General features: G+C 39.4%; 2 protein-coding genes across 2 annotated transcripts; both read right to left on the bottom strand.

The window, feature by feature from the left end:
- Positions 1 to 1,624: 1,624 nt before the first annotated feature.
- Positions 1,625 to 4,129, bottom strand: LOC120291439. Its single transcript, XM_039308793.1, has 2 exons — positions 3,644 to 4,129; positions 1,625 to 3,281 (listed from the first exon to the last, which is right to left on the bottom strand). Exons 1-2 carry the CDS (start codon positions 3,732 to 3,734, stop codon positions 1,933 to 1,935), a joined length of 1,440 nt encoding a protein of 479 aa, XP_039164727.1. The 5' UTR covers positions 3,735 to 4,129; the 3' UTR covers positions 1,625 to 1,932.
- Positions 4,130 to 4,372: 243 nt separating this feature from the next.
- LOC104439537 (TMV resistance protein N-like) lies at positions 4,373 to 8,608 on the bottom strand. The gene is made up of 3 exons (XM_010052589.2): positions 7,917 to 8,608; positions 6,508 to 7,640; positions 4,373 to 5,796 (listed from the first exon to the last, which is right to left on the bottom strand). The coding sequence occupies exons 1-3, from the start codon at positions 8,369 to 8,371 to the stop codon at positions 4,373 to 4,375; spliced, it is 3,012 nt and encodes a 1,003-aa protein (XP_010050891.2). The 5' UTR covers positions 8,372 to 8,608.
- Positions 8,609 to 22,408: the final 13,800 nt, after the last annotated feature.

The following is a 22,408-nucleotide window of genomic DNA, read 5'->3' as shown; positions in this document are numbered from 1 at the left end:
CGCGAATCGACCCGGTTCCCGGCCTCCTTTCCCTTCGTTCTTTTTGCGACGCCGGTGAGGGGGACCGAGACGTCGCCGGGTAGACGGCGGCGACGACGGACTTGACCTCGACGATGGCGGCAACGATGGTGAAAAACCGCTTAGGAGGACGGCGAGGATGAGCGACAACGCGGCTGTGTTGGTGTGGTCGGTGGCGACACGGTTCGAGAGAGGGGAATGCGATAGTGACGACGTGACCAGCGGCGGTGATGACTATTGTTACCCGTCCGTGACGAGGTGGCGAACGGTGGTGGTGACGGGCAATGACGGCGGCCACCCGGCCTTCCGATCTAGCGTGGCGTCGGCGGATCGGTCACGGCAATAGCTTCGGGGGGAACGACAGCGAGCCTTCAAGGCAACGACATCGGGACTTGGTCGAGGCGACGGCGCGCACAACGTCCGGTGGCAATGACAGGGCAATGACGGCGGCCACTCAGCTTCATCGGGCGTGGCATCGGCAGATCGGTCATAGCAACAGCTTCGTGGGGGAAGGACAGTGAGCCTTCAAGGCAACGACGTCGGGACTTGGTCGAGGCAACGGCGTCGGCACAACGTCCGGTGGCAACGACAGCAGCAAGAACCGCAGATATGAACCTTGGCCGACCCTCTCTTGCAACCCCCGCCTTACAGATCTCGAACCTCCTCTGCTCAGAACTCCCCTCCTCCAGTTTCCCTCTCACTCAACCTCCACCCACTCGGATCTCTCCTCCTCGGGCTCGCTTGCTGCCGACCTCCCCTGAAGTCTCTCGGAGGGAGGTCGTTTGAGCTTCGCGACCCAATCTCTCGCGTGCTCGCTCTTTGATTCTCCCCTGAAGTCTCTCAAGGGAAGATCTCCGAGTTCGCCGTGCCCTTCGACGAAGCTTGTGGCTTGCTATTTATAGGTGAGGGGGTGGCCAGTCGACGGAGCTTTGACCGCCAATCTTCGCAAGCCGAACGGCCTCCGCCGGTCGAACCGGCATCCCATATGAGCTTATCCAGCGAAGCCTGCTCAGCATTAATGGCGCCCGAGATCTTATGCTCTCCGATTGACGTCGGCCTACTCTCCTCGGCCGTAGGTTGTCCTTCGTGCGTCGGTGTCCTCTATGCGCGTGAGCTGCAGAGGCATAGGGGAAGATGGAAGAAGGAAGAAGAAGAAGAAGAAAAGGGGGCCGGGTTGGATTTGGGAAAAGAGGGACGGGCCCTAGGCCCAAGTGGAGGAAAAAAAGGAAAGAAAAGGGGCTGGTTGCTTTTGCTTTTTTTGCTGTTTTTATTTGTTTTGTTATCCGAAAAAGGCAAAATAAATAATAAAAAACTTAATTAATTAAAAAACGAAATTTAGGCGTCAGCAGGCGGCAATCAAAGGATGCGAAAGTCAGAAGAAAAGAAGAAAAGAAACGCTTGCTTTGATACCATGTCAGAAAATAAAGAGGAATCACAAAGGATATCGAGAATGAGAGAGAATGTATTCTGTGCACTTCATTGATTGTTTCAATGTACAAAGAGAATTAAATAATACAGAGGATGTTCAATGAAAAAGGAAGTATATCGTATCTAATCCTAGTATATTAGATCTAATCCTAGATTGATACAAAATAATCAATAACAATCTCAAAGATATATCCGACGTAATCTGGTGGATCTTCGGCATATCTTCCAACAGGGAGCCTTCAAAGACTGCAGACCAAGCCGAGCGGCATGCTGAGTTTGCAAGGTGAGCACACTAATTCTCTTACTCAAATGGTTTTCCTTCAAAGCGCAGTCGCTTGTGCAAGTGTTCTCTTTGTTTCGATAGACTCTGTTTCACGCTTTCAGAAATGACAAATAACTAGGATGGAAACTCCAAACCGGTTTTCTGCTAGAATGGAAAAGTTCAATACATGAAGATTCAAATAAAAGAAAGTTAAGAGTGCCAGCCTACTTAGAGGCCAATCGGCCTTTAATATTTGCATGCAATTCGTTCCACTCTACATTGATTTTGCCTATCGTTTCCTCAGCTTGATTTCTCTTCTTTTCCATGCTTGGATTCTCGCTCTTCATACTAAGGACCCGCTTGAACATAGTCTTCAGTTCCTTAACTTTCTCTGATCTCTTTGTCAACAATGATGACAGTTCTGACTTCGCATTTTCAAGTCGGAGCTTGCGTGCCTCAATCTCTGCTTGAAGTTTGGCAATAAATTGCTCATTGTCAGCCACACTCTTAGCCGTTTCTTCAATTTGCTGCTTGAGCAAAAGAACTTCATCCTTGTCATACTCCAAAAAATTATTTTCCTTTTTGAACTCTCTTTCAAACCTCTCACATTCTGTAAGGATCTTTCGTTGGGAAGAGAGGGAGTCGCCTGCAGACTGAATGAAGTGCTGCAATTTGAGATAGACATGTCCAAAAGTAGAGACCTCTGGCGTCTCGTGTTCAACTAAGAAGTTTAATAATTCTTGCAAATGGCCAAGTAGCTTGGGATTAAACATAATTGCCAGGAGCCCCTGACTCATTATATTTTCCACCTCTTGTGATGCTTTCTGGTATGCTTGAAGATCAGATTGACTTGACCGTGACATCCCTGCACCAGTATTTTGCTTTCCTGTGTCGCCACTCAACAGAGACTCAATCTTCAAGAAAAGAGACTCCTCATCGTCACCATATAAATCTGCCTCAGCATTAATAGAGGTTCTGTCTTCATCTGTTGCTGATGACGGCTTCGGTCGAGCAGCAGGAGGAGGCAAAGCAGGAACAATTGTTGCCAAAGAAGGGATAGTCGATGCCCTGTCAAATGGCATATCACCTTGCTCCGTCGTTGGAGAGATGCCAGTAGTATCGGTCCCTGTCAGATCCACTGGCAGACTGGAATCCTTATCAGGCTTAACATCAAATAAGTCTGATTTATATGGAAAAGAGTGTATTGGTTTGGTTCTGAAAATCAACTGACGGTTGAATTTGGAAGTAACGGCCAGAAAGAAATATAAAATTAACATTGACAGAGTCAATCGGAATAGAAAGGAAGACGTCAGTAGCTTTACGTTCGCTCTAGCCCACGTGGTTGATGAACCTCCAACAGAGGGAGAACTTTGCAAGTTAGAAGAAGCGCCCACAGTTTCAGTGATTGACTCGTGAGACTTGGAGGAATTTGTTCGTACTTTAAGTGGAAGAGTGGGCTCGTGAGAAACCTCCAAGGCAATGCATTTAGCAGTTTTATTATTCTTCCTTTCTGTAATTTTATCTTCATCCTCATCTTCATCATCGTTAGGGAAAGCTTTGCCATCATCCTTCTCTGATGTATCGGTTGGAAAAACAATGTCAGACAAAAGAGGTGAATCAATCATCTATTGTGATAGGAGACAAGTGTCAAATAGCAACCTCGCATCATTAAATAGATAGATAAAATGCAATTTCCAAGCGTAAAATGATTGAGAACAAAAGGAGCTGATGATGTTTGTGTGCTCTCGTAGACTATAGTCTTAAGGATCATACGTACTTACTATAGCAAAAGGAGCAATAGTTAAGGAAAAGATTTATTGTATGGTCTGGCAGCCTTCTAGCCATGACCTCTAAAAGAGTTTACATTTCAAGGTTGAACTCATGCTTAATCTTATAGAACGAATTCAGACTTGACAATCTCAATGTAGAGCATACCTTTGTGTTTGCGTTTGACACCCTGAATGGAAGAATGTTCGGTATTAGCTGGTTTGCTAAACTCCACCTGTGACAAAACTTGTGCAAGCATGTATTCAGTGCATCGACTTCTACCATCTGTCAAAATGGTTTTAAAGATCAATGCTTAGATTCAAAATCACTGAATGTGAAAAGAGACCATACAAATTTTGAGATTTCATTGACAGTATTGATCAGACTGTGTCCTTGGAAGAATAGCTTGTCGGACAAGATTGGCAAGAGAACAGTTTGGAGAATGGAATACCTTCTATGAGCCACTCATCCCAATTTATTCACAGCTTGGATTAAGAATTAACTTGCGTAAGGCTTAAGATACTGTACAGTGGTCAGCGCTTTTCCACACCACATCAAAGTTTAAGATACCAAAGCGTTCACAGCTCTGAATTGAATACGTAGCAACACCTCCGGAAAGCATGATTAAACTAACTGGCACAAATAGAAGTTCTTTATTTCTATATTGCAGAAAAAACTAAAGAAAAGTAAAAAGTGCCCTTTAAAGAAGAAAAACAATTGGAGTCCTTACATATTTGCACCTATCTTCCCTTAAAAAAAGATGAAAGAAATATAAAGTCTAGATGATTCAAATTTCATTTGAAAAATTATTCTGCATGTTTTAATAGGAGAAATATCCTGTAGATCTTAATTCATCTTGTCATGCACTTTTGTTATTATTAAGCAATCCATTCATGTTTATAAAAATTCCAGACATGACACGTGCTTATCAAGTGCCATACTCCATCTATGCAGTCTAGTGGGAAAATCAGCAGAGTTGGTTACCTCGGATGAGCTTTCTGCCTCAGTTGTTGAACTGCTTAGCTTCTCCAAGGATTTCAGGTGTTCGACACTTCTAATATCAGGAATCTTCGGACAGTCCTTGATTTTAATGTCTTTCAGCATCTTTAGATTTGATAAATTGGGTAGTTTCTCAAGACTTCGACAGTATGATACATTCAATGATGCTAAAAATATTGAGTTCTCCAGTTCATCCAGCCGCTGCAAGTTACAGTGAGATATTCTGAAAACTCGCAAGGATTTGAACTCCCCGAGGCCTGCAACTTCTTTTACCGCACAGTTGAAAAGCTCGAATTCTGATAGAAACTCCAAATGCGAAAGATTTGGCAATCCTGTCCACAACTTGTAATGGTGAAGTGATAGAGTGGACAAACCTGGAGGAAGTTGTGGTAGCTCTTCCAAGTGAATGCAGCAAAGGGAGAGCTTCCTGAGCTTAATAAGGTAATGCAACCCAACCGGTTGGATCTTTAACACAGATAGCTGCAATATCTTTAGCTCTAACAAACTCCAAAGCTGCAAATCAGTGCATCGTTTCAACTCAATTTGACTTTCAATAGGCAATACTGGCTCCTGGGACCCATCAGCCAAGAATAACTCTCCCAACTTAACCAGGTTACCGATGTCTGGGATCTTGTGCATCAATTTAGAACTGACGAATAGGCTTATTAAACTGGGAGGAAGCTTGGGCACTTCACGGAGCTGGTCACAATGAAGCAGATCAAGTGTTTGGAGATTGGGAAGTCTAGAAATGCTATCTGGTAGACCACAAATCTGAGAGTATCCAAGCCTCAAGACCTTTAATGCAGAAAGCATCTCGATATCCCTAGGAATTTCCCCATCCAAACTTCGACATCTTGAAGCGTGCAGCTCTTCAAGCCTCTTCAATGTCCATATAGTGCTAGGTAGCTTTCTTACAAAAGTAAAATCAATTTTGAGTACTGTTAGAAGATTTAACTTACTGACATCATCAGGTAATTCGACAATTGCAGTGCTTGATAGATCAAGTTTGGTCATTGAAGCCAAAGTCCCCAAGGATGTTGGTAACTTCAATATCGACCAACAATGATTTATTGACAAGTGTTGTAGCACTTGTAACTCTCTAGACAGAGGAAGTTTAGCTATTTTGGTACCATTCAATGCAAGGACTCTCAAAGATTCTACATGGCCAATTGATTCGGGCAGTTGGATCAATGAAAGACAGTTGTAGGCACTGAATCTTCCAAGATTTTGCAAATGACCAATGGAGGCAGGAATTTCTTGAACAGCAGTTCCATCTATAAGAATCTCCTCCAAGGATATGAGGGAACCCAGCTCTTCAGCAACTTATTGAGTTCAATGCAAAACCTCATGTTTAGCGAAACCAAGCTCTCTAGACTTTTTACTGATGAACAGATTTCAACCAGCCGAATGCACCTTTCAAGAATCAATCTCTCTAAACGTTTGTAATAAGATAAGTCTGGAGTTCTGATCAAGTCAACACAACCAGTGAGGTTCAAAACTTTCAAATTCTTTGCTTTCTGTCAGAAAATAGGAGGACAAAAAAGTTAACATTTCCGTAACCATTCAACAAATGAAATTAAAAACAATATACTTTTCTACCTCAATTTCACTCCAACCATTCCATTTTTCATTGACCTTGCTCCAGGAAAGATCTAGAATAACCAAAATTTTCAAATCCAAATTTACAGCATGAAGATTCCGAGGACAGCCTTGCCAATGTAGCCATCTTAAACTTGACAGAAGCCGCTCAAAATTTCCTTCGAGGTTCGCCTGATCCAATCGAAGGAATCTCATGTTCCATGTACTCGCAAAATGTGCTGGTATAAAACTGCATTTTGACCAATTTTCGAATTTGAGAAGAACACCTTCAACACTTTCCGTTCCCCACATGTGGAATGCAGGATTACCAACGGAACTTAGCATTTTCCCACAAAATTGTGTGAAGTTAGAGGCTTCGAACGAAAATAATCATTTTATTAATGCTGATGGTATCTTTTCTCCATGAATAAAGGAACACGATTTGTAAGGCATACAATCAAAGGTAAAAGCAGTTATGAACAAGTACATTATGAACTTGGATCTTACTTTTTCCTTCATCAGCACATCCAAGGCTTCCTCGTGAATCCACAATCTACTGCGCTTTCCAGTTTCAGAATATTCCCGCTGGAGGATATTCCTACCTAGGTCTCGAAGTTGATCATGCATCCACAGCTTATCATTTTCAATCTTAACAATAGACCAGAGGACGAGCACCTCTAATTCCAGTTCGCCAGCAGAATCATGGTCAGACCATAGGTGGCATGCAACACTTTTGTACTCTCCAATGAAGAAACAAGCAATGTCCAAAAATATCTGTCTTTGCTTCTCAGGTAATGCTTTGATGATTACCATCAAATTCTGTTGAACCTGCAGCTCAGGTACGTTTTCCAACTCGTCTAATGTTTGTGTCCACACTTCCTTGCTTTTAGAAAATAGATACGACCCGACAACCTCAATAGTCAGAGGAAGGCGGTCAATAGTTGATACTATTCTTTCGGACAGAGTAGCAAAGTCATCTGGAGCAGATTTCTCCCTGAAGGCATGGACATGGAAAAGTTTAAGGGCTTCCTGTGGTTGCATTCCCCCGACCTTATATTTCAGGGACACTCCAAGCTCATTTAAAGCTTGTTCGTCTCTGGTGGTAATTATGATCCTGCTTCCAGAGCCTAACCAATCAAGACTTTCTATAATTTCTGCAAGTTCCAAGCTTGGTTCAATATCATCGAGAACAATGAGAAGTTTCTTGTGGAAGAATATGCTTCTAATGGACTTAATCCCATCATTAACAGAAGGAATTTGTCTATGCATTGCACCTAGAAGGTCAGAAATCAACTGACCTTGCAAATTGACTAAGCTTCCTGGTTTTTTTGCATTTTCCCTAACGCTCTCCAGAAAGCTAAAGCTATCAAAGAGATGAAATATCTTTTTGTAGATTAACTTTGCAATCGTTGTCTTCCCAGTGCCCCCTATGCCATGTATTCCAACTACGTGAACATCACTAGATTCCACATTTAGTAATTCCATAACTCTCTCCACATGATGCTCGATTCCAACAAAGTTTCTCCTCTTCAATATACTCAACACGTATTCGACAATTTTCTTGGCGAATGAAGCTTCTCTGGGAACACTGTATCAATTTGTGCACGTGTGCACAAGACACATGCACAAAGATTAATGTAAGTCCAATAATGTCTGAACTCTGAAGTAGTTGTATAAAAAAGTTCACGCTCTCCTTTCGAAAACTATCATACAGCAATCAGCTTTATTCAAACAGGCCGTGCAATTAGTGGTACATATTTTTACTAAATCGACCCAGACAAAAGCACGGTACCATGAGATGCAAAGGTTTGTACTTAAATTTCTGTATTATGGCGTTCGTCAACGGTGGAAGATAATTAGGTACCTGTTAGCTGTGAGGTCGAATCCCCGCAATTCTGTAACCTTGCGGAGAGCAGCCGTCCACAGTCGGACGGTCTCATCGTCATATCGCTGCCTGTGCAAAGAAATGGCCTTACCATAACATCCGGTTTGGTCTCGAACCATGGATGGTTTGACATTGTAGAAGATGGGCAAAATTATCTGTCCCTTCCTTTTCCTACACTCCACCATTTGGGTCAACTCCTTAAGACACCATACACTGGAAGCATAATCTTTAGAGAGGATGAGTATGGAGATCTTCGATTGCTCAATCGCTTGGATTAGTTCGGGGCTGAACTCTTTACTGATGCGGAGATCTTCGTCATCTTTGAATGTACGAACTCCTAAATCTACAAGGTAGGTATAGAGAAAATCGGTGAAGCCTGCACGCGTGTCTGGTCCTCTATAGCTCAAGAACACTTCATAGTCGCCCACTTGCATCGCGACCAATCACAGAGAAAATGAAGCACCAGAGTCGCACCAGTTCAGCAAAAGCAGATGTCTGAGCTCTATGAAGCCGAAAGTTACTGGACAGGCAGAACTCTTACGGCAACTTAAAGCCGGTAGGACTGGTTATAATTTATCTCGTTGATCTCAACACAAAGTTTCTCAGGACCTCCAATCTCAAGGAAGCAAGTTCGGAGAACTTCACCCTCTGTCTGGGAAGGCAGGGCTAAGGGCACATGCTCTCTCTCCTTTGGTGACGCTGTTTGCCTGGAAAGGCGGGCACATAGGACGTGCTCCCTCCTTCTGCGACGCTTTTTTTTTGACTTTTTTTCTTTTCTTTTCTTTTCTTTTTCATCCATGCTTAGGGACCTTTTTAACCTGTCGACCGTTGTCAGACGGATATATATATATATGAACACCAATAAAGTTGAAACTTCGGCAAAATGTACGCCGGGATCCTTAAACTTTTCCTTGCAAATTAAATTCTTTTTTTTTTTCAAATTTGTCTGGAGACGCACAAGGCACACATGGTCTTTAATCTGCGGCATCCTACAGAGTTCGATGCCCAAGCGAATTTGTGTTTGGTACAATGAAAACGGAATGAGATAACTTTCTATTTATTAAGTTTACAGGATGGATATAATGAAGGTTCTTTTGCTTTGTTATGAGAAATGTATAGTGGAAGTAGAATGGGATATTGATTCTAATGAATTTAAGACAATATACAAATACACATTATAATTCATTTAGGAAAATAAATTATCCTAAAATCACAATTAACTTATCAAAAGTCATGATAATAATTGAAAATACCATCGATTATGTTGTTAAAAAGCCACTAGTTTATTATAGATTGATTGTTATTGTCGTATTTTTAGATTGATGAACAATAAGCATAATTGTAAAACATTTTTAATTGAGGGTTAATATTACAAAAAGCCCTAAACTGATACACCTATGATAAATATAACCCAAACTAATTTTTTTGATCATTAGAAATCCCAAATTGATACATATTTGTAACAAATTTATTCTAAACTAATTTTTTTATCACTAAAAATCTCAAATTGACCCTTGGAATTTTAGTATCAATAGGATAAAAAGCCAATTTGGTCAAAAAAAATATTCCTATTGGGAAGATGATTTTATGCATTCTCATTAATTTGATGGTAAGAGAAATCATTTCCCTTATCATTTTCTAAAACGCAGATTTGGAAAAAAAATGAAAAGTTCATTGGATGCAAATACTTCAAACAATGGGTAAAAAAAATTGCGGCTCTAACAATTGAATATTATGGCTTATTTAATTATTTGAATAAAATGTACTTAGTACTCTTCTTTATGTTGATGGGAAAAATATAGTATAAAGTGAAAATAAAGATGATACATTAAAACAACATATCTTATTAAAATGGATATTTTTTAAAAATTGTGAACAGATACTTCTTTTATTGTCAACACACTATTTTCCTTGAAAAATAAAAGATGATTTTAATGGCATTGGCGTTTTCCTCAAAAAGCCCCCAGCTTTCACTCCTGGCCCAAATGTCTCGTAAAAATGTCCCAATTTTCAGCCACAAGACAAAACTAGCCACCGTTATACTTGCCTTTGGGTACATCAATACCAATAAGTTTTCTAATTTAACAAATAGTAAGACCAAAAGTTAAAGAAAATGAGTAAAAAACATGAGCATCCCATATTAAATTTATTATTATTTTATTAAGGTTCATAAGTTATTAAAAAGCGCATTTTTTATGTGCTTGATAAAACGAAAAAAGCATAATTTCTTAGCGCTTAGGGTGAAGCTTACAAAATCAAATATCTATCGTTATCAATCTAAATCACATATACTAAGTTATCTTATTTGATAAATGTAAATTAGTGTACTAAAGTACTTTCAATGAATGGCTAACATATGACGCTCTTCATAAGTGACATTTATCTTTCCGTTTTTTTGAAAAAATTTTTCTTTTATTTTTTGAATTCAATCAAACTAAAAGTTTTCTAAATTAATTCAAGAGGCATTTTTTTTTTTTCAATATTACCAAAATCTCTTAGTGCACAAATAATAACTATTCTAGTTAGAAATTGAATTCTGAAAGAGAAATAGTTTTTCTATTATTATTTCTAGAGAAGTTTTTGAGCAAAAATTCGTATTCGATAATGACGCAAAATTTATATTTCCAAAATAGAATTTCGTTTGATAATGACACAAATTTATCCTTCCCGGGAGGTGGCAGATGGTGGTGGCGATGGCGAATGACGAATGGTGGTGACCAGTGACTAGAGACCAACGAATGGCGGCAACCAATGACCGGCAGTGAACAGCGGCAACTAGCAATTGGTGGTAGTGGGGGGCCAGTGAGTGGCTGACCAGTATAGAGAACGAGCGATAAAAATAGTTTATTTTTCAATTTTGTTTCAGAAATAGAGAAGCAATAAACTTTGCTTCTTATTTTTGTTCTAAACCAATTTTTGGACTAAAAATTTATTCTAAAAATAAAAAAATGAAATTGCATATGTTCTAGAAAATAAGTTTGGAATAGAAAAATTGTTCTAGAATAAGAATAGAATGGTTGTCATGCGTACCCTTATTCTTATAATGATCAAGTATAATTCTAGGATACATTATTATAATGATCAAGTATACTTAGATACATTATAGTGGAAAAAAGGCTATTTCACAAGCCTATTTTCGCGTGCATAGCACGAGTCTAGAGACTAGTATAATGGTAATTTAATTATAGTGGAAAAATAGCTATTACATCCTTTCCTTCCTTTCTTTTTCCCTTGCTTTTAGATACATTATTAATGTTGTGGCCAAAGGGGACAACAATATAAAGTCAAACGATCCTCCTATGCATAGCACGTTGTAGCCAACTTGCATGTGCATAAATGACAATAAAAGCAGCTCATGTGGGTCAACTCCATTCGGCACCAAAAAAGAACCGCCATCGGATAACGCCTAAAAGGCAACAGCTAATAAGCCCGCGTAGAGGAAGACTTCTCCTAGAAGCGAAATGGAAAGGCCCTCTTGGAGCTGTGAATGGAAGAGACATTCACCGGATGATGCCTAGAGCTAGAAGGGAACGGCTCAGCAACTTTTCTAAGTCATCGTCGTTTAACCAGTCAATTATATCACATGAATTGAATGAGTTTACTTCCATTACTTCTCAATAAAGAAGTAATAGTGGGTTAGTTGTTGAGGCCACTAGGATGCATACGTTGAGGACCACAACAAGGCGACGACTCATGATTTGTTTTTAGTCAACTAACAATTAAATTTTTAGTCAAGATTTCGCTGTTGTATTTGATTTGTACGAGAACCTGGTTTAGACCTGTTTCCCATCCCATTCTTAACTTTCATAAAATTCTTCCATCAAGGTTGCTACAATAATGGTGGACAGTTATCACATCATAATGATAACATGGAATAGCTGAAGTTGAGAGAAAATGTTGGCCGAAATTTGAGATCACAATATCAAAATGATAACATGGCATCCTATGACGGCCCGAGCGGCGGTCCCCGGATGTGCACAAGGAAGGGGTCCTCTCTTGTCCCACATCGCCTAGGAAGGAAGTCATGGGCTAGCTTATAAGGCTTGGGTCTCTCTAACTGTACATACGTGTTTTTTTGGGGAAGTATGGGCTGCCCCGAGAGAAACAAAACCGTGAGGACTTAGTGTCCAAAGCGGACAATATGTGTACAGTGGGGCCCGGGATGTTACACAAACAAACCGAATGGATATCAATGTGAAAGTTTCAGATTTCAAAGACCAAGTGACACCAATCAAGTATAACCCTATTCAATTTCCACTAAATTTGTGTTTAATACATAAAAACGGAATGAGATAACTTTATATTAAGTAAGTTTACAGAATTGCTACAATGAAGGTTCTTCTGCTTTGTTATGAGCAATGTATTGTGAAAGTAGGATGGGATATTAATTCTAATGAATTACATAACATATACACATTATAATTCATCTAAAATCTAAAATCACAGTTAACTTATCAAAAGTCACGATAATAATTAAAAATATCATTGACTAATTTGTTAAAAACCACTGTTTTATTATAGAATAATTGTTATTTTCGTAATTTTAGATTAATGAACAACAAGCATAATTGTAATTTTAGAAACCTCCATAAGCTATGTTTGTTCGAGGTAACCCAACGAAGAGCAATAGGGCCTTCTTTCAATTTTGAGGTAACCCAACAAAGTTCGGCAAAATGAAGACATCTGGGTATTTGAGAGCCAAGTGTTGATATCCCCAACATCAAACTCGATTTTCCCCTTAAGATCACGCTTGTTTTAAAGCGGAGACAATCTTGGGATAAAATTATTAGTATTTTGTGTTCCAAGGTCAAGCGACAATCTAGATTGCTATCTCGGGTTCGAATTTGAGCCACTTGTGCTGATTCTACTCTTCATTACAAGATTCAGCTCTTAATTTTAGGAAATTGAATTAGGATTTCAAGAATCTGGGAAAATACTTCATTGTCTAAAACAGGGCATATATTTGGGGCCAAGCATGTAAATGAAGTCGTTTAAACTATTAATGCTGACTGGGCATGGGCAAGTCACGTTGGTTGGAGATATTAATAAAATATGGTTATGTTGGATTTCTAGTGACTCAAATCGGAATTGACACTTAAAATGATTGTTTTTAGTAGCATTTAAATGATTTGAAAAAATGATGGCATAGGCCTTTTCCCCAAAAAAAGCCCCCAGCTTTCACTCACAGGACAATTGTCCCGTAAATCCAAATTTTCACCCAAAAGACAAAACTAGCCACCATTAAACTAGCCGTTAGATACATCAAACCCAATAAGTTGTCTAATTTAACAAATAGTTAGACCAAAAGTTAAAGAAAATAATTTAGAACGTGAGCGCCCCATAATTAAATTTTCTGTTATGTTCTTTATCAAAGTTCATAAATTAATTAAAGTGAAAAAGCTACAAAAAGTCCCAAAACTTTGCCAACTACGATATATTTACCCCAAACTTTTTTTTGCGACACTAAAAACTCCAAACTTGTATTTGTGTAACGCATTACCCCAATTTTTTTCCTATGACACCAAAAACCCCGAACTTTTTTTGTGACACCAAATTTTGGAGTAAATATATGTGTCACATATGTATAAATTTGGAGTTTTTGGTATTATAAAAAAATATTTGGGAAAATGTGTCACAATTAGTAAAGTTTAGGGTTTTTAATGGCTTTTATCCTTAATTACAAGCAAATTTTTGACGTGCTTGATCAAAAAAAGAAAGCATAATTTCTTAGAGCTTAGAGTTAAACTTGTAAAATCAAATGTCACATTATCGTTCTAAATCAAATGTACTAAATCTATCTTATTTGAAGAAACATAGCTATCACGTCCTTTTCTTTCTTATTTTTTTCCCTTGCTTTTTGGTACATTATTGAGGTCGTGGCCAAAGAGTCAAATGATCATCCCATGCATAGCACAGGCTAACCAAGTTGCTGGTACATAATGACAATAAAATCAGCTCATGTCGGTCTACTCCATTCAGCACCAAAATAGAAGCGCCACCGGATAATTCCTAAAAGGCAAAGACTACGCCCGCGCAGAGGAAGACTTCTCCTAGAAGTGAAAAGGAAAGGTCCTCTTGGAGCTGTGAAAGGAAGGAACATTCACCGGATAATGCCTAGAGCTAGAAGGCAACGGCTCAGCACTTTTCTAAGTCAACGCCAATTAAATAGTCTATTATATTACATCAATTATATGAGTTCGCTTTCATTACTTCTTTATACTTCTCAATAAAGAAGTAATGGTGGGTAAGTTGTCAAGGCCACTGGGGTGCATATGTTAAGGACCACAACAAGGCGACGACTCAGCGTTTGTTTTAAGTCAATTAACTATTGATTTTTTAGTAAAAAATTTTAGGCATCTCTAGATTCCTCATATGAACATATAAAATATACGAAACGACAGCATAGGACGGAGCACTGTTACAAATTTGTTTGGTCACAATGACCTTGATTATTTAGATGGAATGAATGCTCCATTGAAATTTAAAAATAAAAAAAAAATATGATGATCTCTTTAAAGTTTGAGGCCTTGATAGATCTAAGTACTTGGAAGAGTTGAGCATCGACGCGTTCAATTCCATTGAATGGATGGGTCTTTCTCCAATTGAATCATTTCAAGAAATTAAATGCCTGCCATTGCAAAAATAGAGTTGAGATTCGTGGTCTTCATAAGTCAAAGTTCTTGAAAGAGTCAAATAGCTCCTAGTGCAAATTGATTGAAAGGCTAGGCCTTTCGCAATTAAATCATCTAATGCAGTTGAAGGCTTCTTGCGAAAATCTAGCCGAAATCTAAGGCCATGATAAGTCTGAGTTTTTGGAAGAGTTGGAAATTTTCTTGCACATCCATCAAAATGCTAGAGATCCCACAAGTCAATGGTCCGAGGAGATTGACTGCTGCAGATTGCGAAAATGTGGTTGAAATTGAATAATTGTTAGATTGAAGTTGTTAAAAATGTGATAATTTAGTTGAAATTCAAGGCCTTCATATATTGGAGTTCGTAGAAATTTTGGATATCTCTTAGTGCAAGTCCCTTGGAAAGTTGGACTTTTCTCAATCAAAATGTCTAAAGCAAGTGATGGTCCGAGAAAGCAAAAGCCCATATAAAATTCAAGGACTTGGAACATTGGAGTTAATGGATATCTCTTGGTACAAATCCCAAGAGAAGGCTGGACCTTCCGCAATCAACTCATTTGAAGCTGTTTGGTGATCAACTAGTTGAAATTTGAGGCCATAGTAATCATATGAAGCTGTTGAATGCTACAGGTTTTCATTATCTAGTCGCAATTTGATTCTGGTTCTTAGAAGAGTTAGATATCTCTTGGGGTACATTATGTGATGTGCATGGTCCATGTTGTTCGAGACGTGCAAAATATGGGTGAGCATGGTTCGAGTCCGGCCAGTCCACCCCTAATCCTAGGACCAACCCGTACAGTACCGATCCTCAATTTTTGGGATCGATGACCGAAACGACCTAATGGGTTCAATCTGGTTCTAGGGTCAACCCGGAACCAATTGATAATTTTTTTTTATATTTTTTGTATTCCTTAAAAAAACGATTGAGGACCGGACTAACCCAATGGGTTCGGTCCGATTTCTAGGTCAACCTAGGACAAACCAATAATTTTTTATTTCATTTTTTGTACTCCTTAAAAGGGCAGTCGGGAACTGTACTAACCCAATTGGTTCAATGATAAGCAAGGTTAGCTAAGGAAGGCAAGTGGTGAGGGTCAAGTGAGGTGAGCGTCGAACAAAATGAGCATCAAATGTCGAGCGAGGAGCAACAAGCCAAGTGAGATTTAAGCGGTGAGCGGCATGAGTGACCCAAAGTGAGCGAGGTGAGTATCGAGTGGCGATCTCTCGATTTTGGCAAATTGAAGACTCAGAGGACAAATAAGACAAAAGATAACAAATACTATAGGAGGATGCCATAAGATGCCTTTTTTGATGCCGTGATGACTCCTCACAAAAACATTTTCCTCCTTCGTAAATTATTACTATTGACATCATAAAAAACATTTGTTGACACCTAAATTTTCGCCCAAAAATAATTCATGTCGAATTCCTACATATAGATTATCTATGTGTTTAATATAGTGTTTTAAATGGAAGATGTTTTTCCTTAAAAAGAAGAAGAAGAAGAAGAAGAAGAAGAAGAAGAAGAAGAAGAAGCAAGTTGGGGCCAATGATCTAAATGTGACTAACCAAGCCTAGGAGGTTAGATTGGAATTAAAATGGCAAGTTGGAGCCAAAATGCAATTTTCAGAAGTTGAGGGATCAATTTGCAAATTTCACAAAATTTCGCTTGAACCCTTAAATCATCATCTTGGTCACCAATTAAGTTGAAATTGAACTTGGGCTGAGTCGATCAATCAAATTGGGCCAAAATGACCAAATTTGCCTTGAATTGGGTATTTTCGAATAAGAAAATGGCTAACTTTGAGGGACTTTCTTGCAAAATTGGGTGGGCACAATTGCAAAATCTGGTTGAGATTTTAAACTACTATACACGAACTTGCTAATTGATAAAAAACCACAGCCCAATTGATGATTAAAGCCTCGAATCAGCAACTAAAACTCAATCCATGAGTTGGTCTCAATTCAGAGTTGCTGAGTAAGCACCTTAGTGGCCCCACCATATCCTCCTTAGCTTCTCAACTAGCCCGATATCTGCACGTGATGGAAGACCATCATTGGTATTGCAAGTGGAAAAACATTGGTCTGAGATAAGCTACTGAAGGCACGGGAAAATCGCACCAAATCCGGACACTCAACAGCTGCAGAAGTGAAAAAATTGACTAAGTCAGAGAGTGGGTGAAGTAGCCCTGTTGACAGGCTTGGTAGGTGGACAAAATACATACCAAAAATCCTCTAATTGAGGGGATAAGATGAATGAAGGAAGGTCTTTCGAGAGATGAGAGAGAGGAGATGAGAGGGAGAGGAGAGAGCTCACGGTCGTCCCCAAAAGAGGCCCTCAGAAGCAACTCCAGAAAAGCAAACCCAAAAATTCCAAATCAACCTCCAGAGAGAGAATGAATTTTTTCGCAAACTTGCAGCCAAAATTAGGCAAAACTTTCAACTAGAGAGTGAAACTTCACTCAAATATCTTTCCATCCATAGGTCGCACATCCAAAATGGAGTTCGAGAAGGTCTCCTAAAGCCCCTCGAAACAGTACCCTCTTGGCAGGCCAAGAAAGTCCGAAAATTTTCTGAGTGTTGAGCCCAATTGGTCATGGGTGAGGGAAGGCGAGTGCTTTTGAGAAAATTGAGAGAGAAATTAAGAAAATCTTGACTTTCACTAAAAACTAGAATACATATAGTTTGTTTTGGTTTTAATTTTTTTAATAAAAGAGGTCCTGAATTCTAATTTTAGAGGTCAACAAAAACCTTCGTTGTCAGTTTTTTTTCTGCAGATCTCATTTTCCAGTTTGAATGAACCAACTTCCACGTGCTTCCAGAGGACACTTTCTCGGTTTCCTTGGCCAAGAGTCACTTGCAAAAGAACTAGGAAACAAGGTAAGCATCCTAGATGTATTTATGATCAAGTTTGAGCATGTTCAACCATGAAAAATACAGAGGAAGACCAGCCCAGAAATTTGATTTCTGAGGCTGAAATTTTTCTAGGTGTTTAAAGCCTCTCCAATACCCCTACATGCTTGACTTGTTCTTCCCCCTTTGCATGTGTTTTTTGTCATTGTGACTTTGATGAATGTTATATGGGAGTATAAATAATGCATAGGACAACCCGGTTTAGTATTTAAATCTTCTTGTGAACCATGAAACTGTCCATAACGTGAGACAAAAACCAAACCACTCCACATTGAGACATGGTTGGCCAGCATAGATCATGCATGTATGCTTCTTGGAAAGTTCATTTTGATGTGTTTAGTAGGTCATTATCTATTATGTTTGTTGCATTTGAAAGCCCATGTTACCTACTTTCACTCGGATTAAGTAATGTTTTCATTAGATCTTGCATGTGATGAGTGTCGGGGCTTCAATATGCGCATGTAACCTGTTTGCTTGACTTGGGTTTAAACCCAGATTTGCAAAATCAGCTCAAACCCGCATGTTTGAGGATGATTTTAGCTTGGTTCTAGTGTGTTTTAAGCTATGATTTTTATATAATATTGTTCTTTGCATGTGGTAGTTTAACCTTGATATTTTAGTTCCACATAAGATTGCTTATGAGTGGAGATTGAAGGCTGCAAACATGGCTCGAGCAAAATGCACACCCAGTGTTCCACGAAATGCCCAAACTAAGCTTCGGTCTTGAAATAGTCGATTTGAGCTTGATAATTGTGATATTCATGTGTTGTGTTACTCCATTGTTGACACCTAAATTTTGGTGACCCTTTTAATTAAAAAAAATTAGGGATTAATTTTAACCCTTAAAAAATATTAGTTAATTAATTGCATAGCATATAGTTTTAGGTGCATTTATTTTAATTTGCATTTACATTGGGCCGGTGATAAATGGGTTCAAGTTGATGGTTCAGAATGTTAATTTGGTGAATTGGACTAAGCCCACGAAGGGAGTAAATCGGCTCAAGCCCGTATCCTCGGAAAGATTTTACGGATTGATTTGTGCGAGATTTCAAATTTTAGAAGAATCCTCTTGCAATCCTAAATCGTATCAAAAGCAAATATTGCATTTGGAAAAAGGAATTTTCGTGGATACGGATTTGGAAAAATTAAAATCCTAACCGTGCCCTATAAATAGATTAAATGCGTAGGGTTTGAAAAGAGGGCCAAACATTGAATACACGGCCACATTAAGGGGGTTTCTCTCGAGTTTTAGGTAAAAAAAAAATTTCAACACGAAAAGGAGAAGTCTCTATTCGTTTCCTTTGAAAAAAGAAAGCTTTTTGGGGAAGAGGAGAAAAGTCTTTGCTTATGCAAAAGAGTGGACGTACATGCAGTAGGGCAGAGGGAAAAGAGATTAGGTCAGAAAAGAAAAAGTGAGGCAGATTAGAGGAGAGAGAAGAATTAAAGCAGAAGAAGACTTCTTCTTCTCCAGCGATGCTTGCTGCCATCCACCTGCGTTTTGCCCTCTTGCTCACCGGACATCGTCATCTCGCCACACCGGCGCCTGCACTGCTCTGTAACCGTCCGAAGCTCGCCGCGTGACTGTCCCCCACACAACATCTCCACTGCTCGCCTCCACTGCCGCGCCACGCCCCTCGCGTCCATCATTGTCGCTGCAGCACCGGAGCCGCCCCTCACCGCGACCGCCACCGCACCCGCACGTCGCACCACTGCGATCTACAACCCAGCCACATCGCCGACGTCAGGTCCGGGTCCGCCGCCATGCCGCCGAGATTCCCGACCCGAAGCTCTGCAGTCGCGACCTGCTTGCTGCTCGCGACTCCACCGCCAAGGTTCCCTTGCTCGCGAGCTCGCACCGCCGCCCGCCGTGCTGATCCGCGACGACCCGCCGCCCGAGCGACGAGCCGCTACCCTTGATCCGGAGTCTACCGCTGTCCTCGGTGCGCCCATCAGCCCTTTTGCCCGAGCGATCCCTTGTTTTGTTGCGGTCTACCTTCGGACCTCGCCGGAGCTCCGACGACCGTGCCCATCACCCTCACCGGAGCCCTTGGGTGACCTACCACCACGGCCGGCTGCCCCTTGGAGACCCACGAACCGTGCTTGGGGAAGGAAAACAGGAAAAAACAAACAAAAAGAAAAATCAGATTAGGTAGTTTTCTATTTATTTTATTTTACTTGTTCTTTTTAGTATAATTATTTCGTAAATGTAAGATTGAGATTGCGACATGAAATTGCTTCTGAAATTTGAGATTGACAGTCCGATTTTCGTGCCCGAAATCCGACTCGCAATCTCAATCGCTTGAAAAATCACCAATCCGATCTCCCACCTGAGATTCGATTCGCGATTTATTTAAAAATTGGCCAACCCGATCTCATGCGCGAGATATGGTTCGCCAATTTGTGGATATCGATCTTGTCTCATTTGATTTGCTATCATGTTGGTTGAATCAATTTTATTTTGTTAAATAAAAAATCCAAAAAAATGCATTTATTTAGGATGTTAGTTTTTGTTTAATTTAAGTTGCATGTTTAATTATTTGTCAATTTTAATTTCGAAATTAATAAAAAAAAATACAAAAAGATCATCATGCATATGTCATGTAGTGTTAGGGCATCTTTTTTTTACGTCATTGCATATTAGGGTAAAATTGCACTTAGTTTAATTCTAGGTAATATTTTCCTTGATTTATTATAAATTTAGATATTAAATAGATTGCATTTTAGATTAGAGATTACTTGGTTAAGATAAGATTCTAGTTTAAATTAGGATTTGGCTTAACCTAATTCCTAATACAAATTGAATGGAATCTTAATCTAGCTAGATAATCTTTGCATTTTTCTAATTTCGAATTTCATGGAAAATACAAAAATTGCCTTAGAATTAATCAATTTCATTTTTTAGGATAGATTGCATTTTATTTATGTCATATAATTTAAGTTATATTGCCATGACATATCATTACATGTTAGATTAGTAACATTGCATTGCATATAGATTAGATCCTCATTAAGAAAAGCGAAAACAAAAATTGGGTAATTGCATGTTAATTAGAAACCATATCTAGAGTTGTTGATGTGGATTTTAATTTAACACTTTAGATGCTTTCGTTGCTTTGAGGTAAGTCCTGCATTATTTAATTGCTTTCTTGGGTGTTAAATTGGTAGTTTGCGCACCTGCATGAACACCTCACATGTTAGGGAGATAGTTTAAAATCAATTCAAGTTGCCTGCAAAACTTTTTTTTTTTCAAAATAAAAGAAATGGTATCGAAAGGGCGTTAGAAAAATCTAGCGTAATCAAGTCCCCATACCCAAATCTCTAGTTCGTAGGAGTAAAGTGAATCTCCTGTTACTTTACTTGGGTTTCCAATCGACCCACCAAAAATAGATTAGTGGCGACTCCTAATTAAAAATCAATTGCATGTTAAGAAATTTAAACCTAAGTCGCGAATTGGTATGGGCTTAGGAGAGCCCGAGTTAAGTCTAGGCTTAACAATCCATTAGCTAAACCCTAGGTGGTTCACACCCGCTCGAAAATTTGGTCGCGACAGCTTGGTGACTCCGCTGGGGACTTGAGTTGAAACTCCCAGTGGACTTAGGCCAATTTTCTCTTCTATTTAAAAAAAAATGTTTTTGCTTGGCAGCGAGGATCTTAGGTACATCCCTAACACATTAGGTGTTAAATGTTCTTACAGTTTGGGAGGTATAAGGGGAGTAGTGATTGCTAACCTTGTCTTGCAGGTTGGAGTTGAGAATGAATGTTTTAAATTCAAGTTATTGAAGTGTTGCTTGATATAAACTGTTGTGCATGCTTTGCATCTAGCACTACACTATTGCACACACAACCTGCCGTCGGACCTAGGCCGCATAGGATCATTTAGGATCATTTAGGATGGTATTGAGATGGATACCACTCCGACCGCATGCTCGCGGTATGAGTCACCCATCTCAATCCTGAAGTTTTTTTCATGGTGTCAAGAGTACCCACCTCGGTCCACATGCCCGCGACCCGGGTCGGCTCTTTGACCAAGCCTGAGTCATGAGGACCTGACATAGTCCACAAGCCCGTGGCTAGTCTGATCATCCTTGTGGCTCCACCTTGATAAGCCTTATAGAGTAGAAATCGAGCCACTTATCATGCGCATGTCTATGTGATTGCCATTGATTTTCCTTGGCAAAGTAAGTCTTCTATCCCTATACTATGCAATTTACTTTTGGTCCATCCATGACAATCTAGGTTAGTCGTTTGATCTAATTCATTTGTCAATTAGAAATGAAATGAGGAAATTGCCATGCAATGAATCATTTGCCAAAAAACTTTGGAGAATTTGTTTTCAATTCATGTTTAGAAAGTTTGGTCTTGTTAGGGTATCTATCTTTATTTTCCTGGTCCATTTTTAGGAAATGCCCTTCTTGTACAAACATTTCATGAATAAATGAAAAAAAATGGAAAAATCAATTAGATCATTATCATGGATTGACTTTTTATTTACCCTCATACTTACATGTTCCCGTTCATTTGAATTAGGTAATTATGGAGGATCCCGCTCACCCATCCGTTCATGATTGAGAGCTAAAATGACGGATCAAAAAGAGCTAATCTCATCAAGCAAAAGTGCTACAATCTATCTTCGATGAGAAATTGCGACTCCAATGAGAGAGCCAAGAAATTTTTTTTTTTTTTGAACCGTCTCATTTTCTGAGATAGCCAAATTTGATGAGACTGGTTACATATCTAGAGGAAAAAATATCTCACCTGAAGGGTTCACATCACAAGATCAAGGAGGGTGAAGAATTCAAGTACACATGATTCATGATCCTAAGTAGTTCGATTTCCTCATTTAATTAGGGGCATGTACCTTCCCCTGCGTGGAAATTTTTTGTCACTTTTTAGGGATTGATTTCAATTTCTTCTGTGCTTGAGCAT

This window comes from Eucalyptus grandis, chromosome 3 (assembly GCF_016545825.1).
Source record: "Eucalyptus grandis isolate ANBG69807.140 chromosome 3, ASM1654582v1, whole genome shotgun sequence".
Classification (NCBI taxonomy): Eukaryota; Viridiplantae; Streptophyta; class Magnoliopsida; order Myrtales; family Myrtaceae; genus Eucalyptus; species Eucalyptus grandis.
Note: the sequence above shows the minus strand (reverse complement) of the source record. Positions and strands in the feature narration are given on the sequence as shown.